This window comes from Rhincodon typus, chromosome 2 (assembly GCF_021869965.1).
Source record: "Rhincodon typus isolate 14 chromosome 2, sRhiTyp1.1, whole genome shotgun sequence".
NCBI classification, from domain to species: Eukaryota; Metazoa; Chordata; class Chondrichthyes; order Orectolobiformes; family Rhincodontidae; genus Rhincodon; species Rhincodon typus.
In genome coordinates this window covers 76813437-76822208 of record NC_063333.1, presented here as the reverse complement: position 1 = coordinate 76822208, position 8772 = coordinate 76813437, and the positions used below count along the sequence as shown (strand labels likewise).

General features: G+C 40.2%; 1 protein-coding gene across 4 annotated transcripts in view; it reads right to left on the bottom strand.

The window, feature by feature from the left end:
* The window catches only part of tmem106bb (transmembrane protein 106Bb), a 34688-nt gene extending 26234 nt beyond the window's left edge, over positions 1 to 8454 (bottom strand). For 2 of the 4 annotated variants that reach the window (XM_048610737.1, XM_048610763.1), the window contains exons 1-2: positions 8337 to 8454; positions 1435 to 1667 (exon numbers count right to left, since the gene is read on the bottom strand). In XM_048610737.1, the coding sequence (XP_048466694.1) occupies positions 1435 to 1654 (220 nt within the window). In that variant the 5' untranslated portion in view covers positions 1655 to 1667; positions 8337 to 8454. Of the gene's footprint in view, positions 1 to 1434; positions 1668 to 8304 lie in introns of all 4 variants that reach the window. The other 2 variants (XM_020512888.2, XM_048610755.1) reach the window with 1 other exon arrangement.
* Positions 8455 to 8772: the final 318 nt, after the last annotated feature.

Sequence of the window (8772 nt, the reverse complement as noted above, 5' to 3'; positions counted from 1 at the left end):
CGACGGCAGTTGGAGATGAAGAGGTCAAGGGAGGGTAGGAGGCCTTGGGGTGGTGTCCAGGAGGAGGGGGTGTGTTGGAGGCGGGAGAAGGGGTCAGTAGAGGGAGGGTTAGGTTCACGGTTGAAGAAGTAAGCGTGGAGGCGGAGGCGGCGGAAAAACTGCTCTGTGTCCAAACATGACTGGTATTCGTTGTGTGGGTAGAGGGGGACAAAGGTGAACCCTTTACTGAGGACTGACTGTTCGTCCTCAGTAAGGGGGAGGTCTGGGGGGATGGTGAAGACTCGGCAGGGCTGGGTGCTATTGTCCCCTCTGGAGCTGCTGGCTGTGGAGGCTGTGGGCGGAGTGACGTCGGCGTCGGCTGTGGGCGGAGTTGCGTTAGCTGTGGGCGGAGTTGCGTCGGCGTTGGCTGTGGGCGGAGTTGCATCGGTGGTGGGCAGATTTGCTTCGGCATCAGACGACATTCCTCAGACGACATGTCCATCCTGGGCCTCCTGCAGTGCCACAACAATGCCACCCGAAGGTTGCAGGAACAGCAACTCATATTCCACTTGGGAACCCTGCAGCCCAATGGTATCAATGTGGATTTCACAAGCTTCAAAATCTCCCCTCCCCCTACCGCATTCCAAAACCAGCCCAGCTCGTCCCCGCCTCCCTAACCTGTCCTTCCTTCCACCTATCCCCTCCTCCCACCTCAAGCCGCACCCCCATCTCCTACCTACTAACCTCATCCCGCCCCCTTGACCTGTCCATCCTCCCTGGACTGACCTATCCCCTCCGTATCTCCCCACCTACACTCACCTTTACTGGCTCCATCCCCGCCTCTTCGACCTGTCTGTTTCCTCTCCACCTATCTTCTCCTCTATCCATCTTCTATCCGCCTCCCCCTCTCTCCCTATTTATTTCAGAACCCCCTTCCCCTCCCCCATTTCTGATGAAGGGTCTAGGCCCGAAACGTCAGCCTTTCTGCTCCTATGATGCTGCTTGGCCTGCTGTGTTCATCCAGCTCTGCACCTTGTTGTCTAGTATAAATGAATACCAGTTTAAAATAACCAAATGTAAAATACCAGAGAGGTATGTCTTTAAATGCATTGTAAAAGAGATTGTTAAGTCTTGCAGGAACTCTGAAAAACTTCTATAATATCTTTGAAAACTAAATTCATAATACTGGTAATGACAATGACAAATGAATGCCAAGACTGCGTGTTGAGACGATGAAAGCCATCTTCATTTGATGTTTAAGGTTAAGTATCTACAACAGAACTATAGAAGTTACACATATATGTATGCTTTAACAATCACCAATCAATGCTCTTAGTTACTGCTAATGTGAACGGTTTCACTTCATAAAATATGTTAAGTATTCATCAGTACAAAAATTATATAGTAATTGAATGAAAATCTCAAATGCAACTGAGAATACTCAGAAATACCCACCTCTTGGAATTCTTCCTGTTCCTTGACATGTTGGACAGGTAACACTGTCTCGACCAGTGAACTCCACATATGGAAACTGAGAAACATCCCCATTTCTACTGTAGTCTTCGTCATGATCAGCTGAAATATCCAGTTTGTCCCTATCCATTACTGATGTGCACGATTCATGACTTTCACTCATGGGTCTGTGCAGCGATAAACGAGATAGATTTTTCCCCATGGTTCAATTAACTCTTCAGAAGAAAAAGAATTAAATGTAATTTAGCTTACATATACATAGACCTCAGAAACTCTGTACAGAAATTTAGTAGCAAACAAAATCATTATTTGCATCACTGTAACTGAACTTTCAGTTAAAACATGATTGAAATTGATGCTACATTAGAAAGAATGTATAAAAACAAAACAGCAGAGGCATCATTCCTGTGACTGAAAGCCATCAAGACAATTGTTCCACTGTCGGGATATATACGGTACATTGTTTGCTCTATACTGTGTCTGAGACTGGTCAGAAACTTTAGCCATTACATCAAAATAGTCCAGAATTTAACACCATCTGTTGAATTCTTCCCAGACCACTCTGTCCTCTTGTCATTGTCTTGTAGTGCTCCCCATTGTATCCACCTTGGTAAGCTCACATCTGGTGTTGTGATGCTAAGGACCAATCCTCCATTCTCCTTACAGGCACTGAATCTTATCCATTTTCAAACTTATATCACTGTACTGATGAAGTGCACCTAGAGAATTATTCAAATAATTTGATTTCAAATACTTTAATTAGATGGTTTGACATAGTTTGGTTTAATATGAGAACATGAAAGATATGACATGCCTTCTTATTAACAAACCTCAAATCAATGGGTTAGAAATCAGGTGACTCCATTCAGCTTTGCAACATTAGGTATTAACACATCAGGTACTCCCCAAATAAGCATTTAATTAAAATTAAAATACTGCACTTGCTAGAAATCTGAAATAAAAACTAATTTCTAGAAAAACTCAAGCAAAAGTCTAGCAGAATCTGTGTAGACAGTAACAGCTAATATTTCATGTTGAATATACAGGAGGTGCAGTACTGGTTGCAAAAGCATAAATGAATTTCTTTGTCCATAAATATTGCAAGGCCTGAGTTTTTTGCTATAAGATACTTAGCAATTGCTCAAATCCTAATTTCACCTGGTTATAAGTTTGGTGTGGCAGCACTTTGAGGAAACTACGAAAAGTGACACATGAGAATTCAAAACCTTAATATAAAGAACTATTTTTAAAGAATTTAAAATGAACACTTTCTAAACAACAATTAGAACAATACTTTTCACGAGGTATCAATCAAGATAGCTCAAAATCTTCTGCCGAATTTAATTGAAGTTTTCTACAGAAGTTTTCCTTGAGCCAAGGCACTTTACACGAATATTATCAAACAAAAGATAACACTGAATTACATAAAGTGATATCAAGCCAGAAGATGAAAATCTCAATCAAAACAGCTTAAAGGACGAAAACGACATAGAGAGGCAGGGAGGTATGAGAAAGGATTTCCAAAGCTTAAGTTCCAGGGCAACTGAAGGCATAGCCACCAATGGTGGAGCAATTAATGCTGGGCATGTTCAAGAGGTCAGAATTAGAGGAACACAGGTATCTTGAAGAATTATGGACTGGAGATGATATACAAGGAGGGGCAAAACCAGAGATATTTGAAAACAAGTCTAAGTGTCTCAAAATCAAGATGGTGCTTGATCGGGAGTCGGAGGCCAGTAAGCACAAGACTGATAGGTGAATGAACTAATTTAGCAGGTAATGTTCTTCAGCTGGAAGATGATAGCCATTTAATGTTCAATTAAATCCTGTACAGGTATTTCTACTATAATGTATGATTTGTTAATGCGATTGGCTATAATGCCATTGATGAATAGTGGACGCCGTTTGGATAATGTGAACTTTCTACTGTACAGTATAGCAATTTTCTATAGCAATTGCTCTATAACATGATTTTCTATGCAATTTTCAATAGCAAGAGTTCGCACAAGAACGCAACTATCATGTTATAGGAGAACTATCTGTATAATAAATAAGGGTCAAAAATGGGAACACGCAAGTATTTGAACAAAAGTTTCAAATATAAATAAGGATACGGTAGAAACACTCTTAAAAAGATATGCACATTTAAGTTTCAATTCTCTACATTTCCAAGTCTTAGCTTGGCAAAAATAGAAAATGTTATTCAAAACAGAAAACGTTAGAAATACTCAACACGTCAGTCAGCATCTTTGAAGACAGAAAAGGTCGTGACGGTTCAGGTTGATAACCTTTCATTAGAATTTTTAATCAGCTCAGATGAAAGGCTATTGACTTGAAACATTTTTCTCTTCACAGACACCATCTGACCTGCTAAGCATTTCTACTATTTTTAGCTTGATTTCAAAATTTCCAGCATTATTTTTCCACATTATTTGCTTTACTAACACCAAATGTGTATCACCTTAAAATGTAAACGTAATTATACTTGCTTGAGTAGTAAATTTTGCTCAAAAGAAATAAGCCATCAGCAGCTAAATACTTTTTAAAAAGATAGAAAAACAGACAATACTTTGCAGCATTTTGTACGATAGTATATTGCTGACAGTGCACAAATCATAGAAGTCAACTTCACAGTGTATTTTAGCCAAACAATGAGAATAAGTAGACTGAGGAAAAAGCTTATGCATTCAAAAATTTCATTTTACTTGTTTGCAATCATCAATTCCAACTAACTCATGACATATACTGTTAGCTAAATTTCATCTACTATAAACTACAATACGCTCACCAGTACTTCAGAACTAATCCGTTGCTTTCCACAAAGGAAAGCACTCTCTTTCTACCCCTATGCCCCACATTCCCTATTATAAGAACCTATGTAAAAGTCTTTGTTTTGAGAAAAATACTGCCTGTGCAAAATAACTGAAAAGGTCAAACAAGACTAGATGTTAAAAAGCTTGACAGAAATAGAAATAGCTAAAGTCAGGTTATCACCATATCTCTGGAGATAGAAACAACAGTTAACATTTCAAATCTGTAACCTTTCATCAGAACATAAACTTGATGACCCTTATAAACTTATCACTACAAAAGACCACATTTATTAGATTTTCCCTCTACACGCTTCAAAGTTTTCTTTTTACAGGGGACAAGGGGAGCTCTACTTTAGAAAAAGAACCAAATTTATACAAGTTAAATAAAAGCAAAATCCAGGGAGATTAGATTTCAGAACAGATTGAGCATCTGTGATCAACCACTAACTATAGCAATTGGAACAGTTTATGTAACAAAAGAATTTACAAGAACAACAACAAAAACAAAAATTGCTGAAAAAGCTCAGCAGGTCTGGCAGCATCTGTGGACAGAAATCAGAATAACGTTTCAGGTCGAGTGACCCTTCCTCAGAACAGTTCTAAGGAAGGGTCACTTGACCCAAAACATTAACACAGATTTCTCTCCACAGATGCTACCAGCCCTGCCGAGCTTTTCCAGTAATTTTTGTTTTTGTTTCTGATTTACAGCATCTACAGTTTTGGTTTATATTAAAGGAATTCACAATATTGTGGATGACCTATTTAAGATGGAAGTTTAAGAGAGTGCCTATATTTACTGATGACAAATAAATATGAAAATCTCCAAATTACTTGAAATTAAAATGGATTCAAATACAAGTTTCATACATTGATACATATGCTGTAAAAATGAATAAATTGATTTGAATGATTTGTCAGTTGCATTTTAGAGAAAAGCTTCAACTGTCACCACAATCTGGCAGCATTTTGAATAGTTTAAGAATAAAAAGAATGCTGGAAATTACAATGAATGAAAAAGGTGAAAGTGTCACAGTTGTATAAAATTTGGACAATTCGTTTATGACTTCCCGTGTCTGGTTTTGTACCTAACATGGATATCCGCCTACATCTATCTAGCCTGAAAACATAATGGCCACAGACAGAACAGACAAACAGGCTGCTATTTCAGTTCTGAAGAGGAGTCACTGGACTCAAAATGTTAACCGTTTCCCTTGCCAGAGATGCTGCCAGATTTGCTGAGTCGCTTCAGTACTTTGCTGTTAATTCAGATTTCCAGTATCCATGGGATTATTTCACAGAGTTCTGCCTGAGTAGCACTAGCAAATCTCTCCACCAGGATACTGGTCCCCTTCAACTCAGCTGCAAGCTGTACTTTTATACAGGTCACTTCTACGTGTACAAGACATCCCAATAATCCGAAATGTGAATCCCTGCCCTTGCACCAGGTCCTCAGCCTCACAGTCATCGGCCCTATCCTCCAGTTCCTACTATCATTAGCACATAGCACTTGGAGTAATCCAGATATTACCACCCTCGAGGACCTACTTTTTAACCTTTATTTTCTCTGATGAACCTTGTCCCTTTCTCTTCCTACATCATTGGTACCAACATGTACAATGACCTTCTGCTGGTCACTCTCCCCTTTGAGAATATCCTGCACCCTCTCTGAACGTCTTTGACCCTACTGGACACTAATTCTGTGCAAGTGTGTAACTGCAAGAAGGCAATACATTTGAACTTGTCTCTAATTTTTTTTGGCATTAGCAGGTAATAAACTTTCTCAAACTCAAAAAACCTTATGATCACTGTAGTAATAGAGTAGAGTAAAAAGAACATTTTAATTCAAGAATGCCATGTGACTAAAAAGGAATGTAAACTTTGCTGAGACCAGCAAGGAAGTTGAAAACAGCGGTATCAATTCACATTTCCTCACCAAGGCAGACTACTGCTTCAATCAATGTGTCCCTTCTAAGTTATGGGCTAGGAGTCTTAAACTAAAATAATCAATTCAACAATACAAAATAAACAAATAAAATATCAATACATTCGAGAAAACCAAGACAGTAAGTTGAAAAAGATTGCTAATTTGTCAATAATCACTAATAGTTCCTAAACATCAGGCAATTTGGGTGATTCATCTCGTTAACACTATAAGCAGCTGCTTGGAGGTATGGTCACATCCTTCGAAGTGATCAGTTTGCTCAAAGGTAACTCTCAGCCCAATGACTAGTTTGCTAATTAGGGAGATAGTAATATTGACTAGCAGATATTGGAGTAAGTCAGAATACATGCTCTTTACACAAAGAGAGTATAATACTGTTATCTATACATCTGCTTATAAAAGTGGGTGTATGCCTCTAAGGCTAAAGTTATTATTCTGAAATTGTTAATTCAATTACAAGCAGCAATCATTTTGAGCAACTTCCAAGCTCTCTAAGGTTGGGAGCATTGACTTCTGGCCAACTTTTTAAAGGATGGACTAGTTGGATAAAGAAAAGATGTTGGTTGCTTTACTAACGAAAGGATATTATTAAACAATAAAGAGTGCAGAAAAGATTTACTAGGATGCTACCTGGACTGAAAGGTATGAGTTATAAGGACAGGTTGGATAGGCTGGAATTTTTTTCCCTGATGCGTAGGAGACTGAAAATCACGAGGCATAGAAAAGGTAGATAGCCAACGGCTTTTGCCCATGATAGGGGAGTCTAATGCTAGACGGCATAGCTTTCAGGTGAGATGGGAGATACAAAAAAGGTCCAGAGGGGCAATTTTTTCCACAGAGGGTGGTGAATGTCTGGAACAGGCTGCCAGAGGTAGTGGTGGAAGCGAGTACAATTTCATCATTTAAGAAACATTTTGACAGGTACATGGATGGGATAGGCACGGAGGGATATTGATCAAATGCAGGCAAATGGGACTAGTTTAAATTGTGAAAACTGGGCAGCATAGGCAAGTTGGGCGAAAGGACCTGTTTCCATGCTGTAGCCCTCTATGACTCTGAATGGGAACGAGAGGACACATTCTAAGAATAAGGAGAAAATCATTTAGGACTGAAATGGAGAAGAATTTCTTCACTTGGAGAGTAGTCAACTATTGGAATTCTGTACCCTTAGTGGGCTGTGAAAGCTCAGTCACTGAATACCTTCAAGGCACAGATAGATTTCAGGATAGCATTGACATCAAAAAAAATGGGGACAACAGAGACAAATTAAATGAAAGTAACTGACTAGCCATGAGCTAGAATGTAACGCAGATGAGCACATTCAACAGATGAATGACCTTCCCCTCTAAAGCATTTCTTGTTCCTGGGATGGTTTGCTACCCTATTTTGGATTGCCAATGTTGGGTAGCTGAAAAAGGGACAAACTTGCATCCAGAACACGACTCTCATACACTAGGCAAAACACCCACACTACTTCATACTGTATTTGCAAATACATCGTACAACTGAGCACACCCACTTGTTTACAGATTTTTATTTTTACCTAATAAAACAAAGGGCACAAGTACACAAGCAAGATCATATATCTCTATATTACATACTTTCCCCGTTAAAATTGCTCGAGGAGGGCGGGGAAATAGGAACCTTAAGAATTTATTTTGAAAAGAAACTTTACAAACTTTATTATATGGCACGTTAAAATAATATTCCAAATCCCTCATAAATTAACTTCAGTGTGGAACACAAGTGTGCTCCACAGGTGTGAAAAAGGCCAACAACGCATTAACAGAATGACCCCGACTCAGTAAATACTGCATGGTGTTGACCAGTGAGTAGAGAGGATTGGGCTGGTGACGGACAACACAGTGTGGAGCTGGAGGAAAGAGCAGGTCAGGCAGCATCAGAGGAGCAAGGAAGTCGATGTTTCAGAACAGGGCTGGTGAGGGGCAGGTGGACTTGCCGTTGCGCTGAAGCTCGCGGACATTGTTCTGGAATCTCCCTCACGCGCTGCCTCTGGGCCAACCGCCGGCACGAGGGCCACAGGCGGAGGCAGCCTCACATAAAATCTCTCCCCAACAGACCTCCGTACCCTCTTACCTCGGGCCTGATCGCCTCTCCCCACCACCCACCTCAATCCCACACAGCGGCGTTCTCTTCGTTCGACGTCCGACACGAAGCTGGCGAAGAAGTGAGTTGTTGTTGTTGCTGCTGCGTGAGTTCATTAATTTCAGAAGAGGTTCAGCCAGCAGGGATTCCGCCGCCGTGTTTATCTTTCACTGCACGTCGAGGGCCGGCTGCACTGGATGACGGGATTACATCAGCACATTCCCCCGCCCCCCCTCCTTCCTTCAAGGACAACCCTGCCTGCAGGATAGAGCCACTCTTCCACACCTAATAGGTATATGTTTATTTTACTGTCACTGATTCTCTAATTCGCACAAACAAACCTGCTCGATTTTTTTCAAATTTAAGGCCAGATCTGATGTGATGATCTGTAGCTTTTGAGGTCTTGAAAGAGTTAGTTTTTTTTTCCCATGGCATTTCTGAAGTGCTGTTCATTTCCCA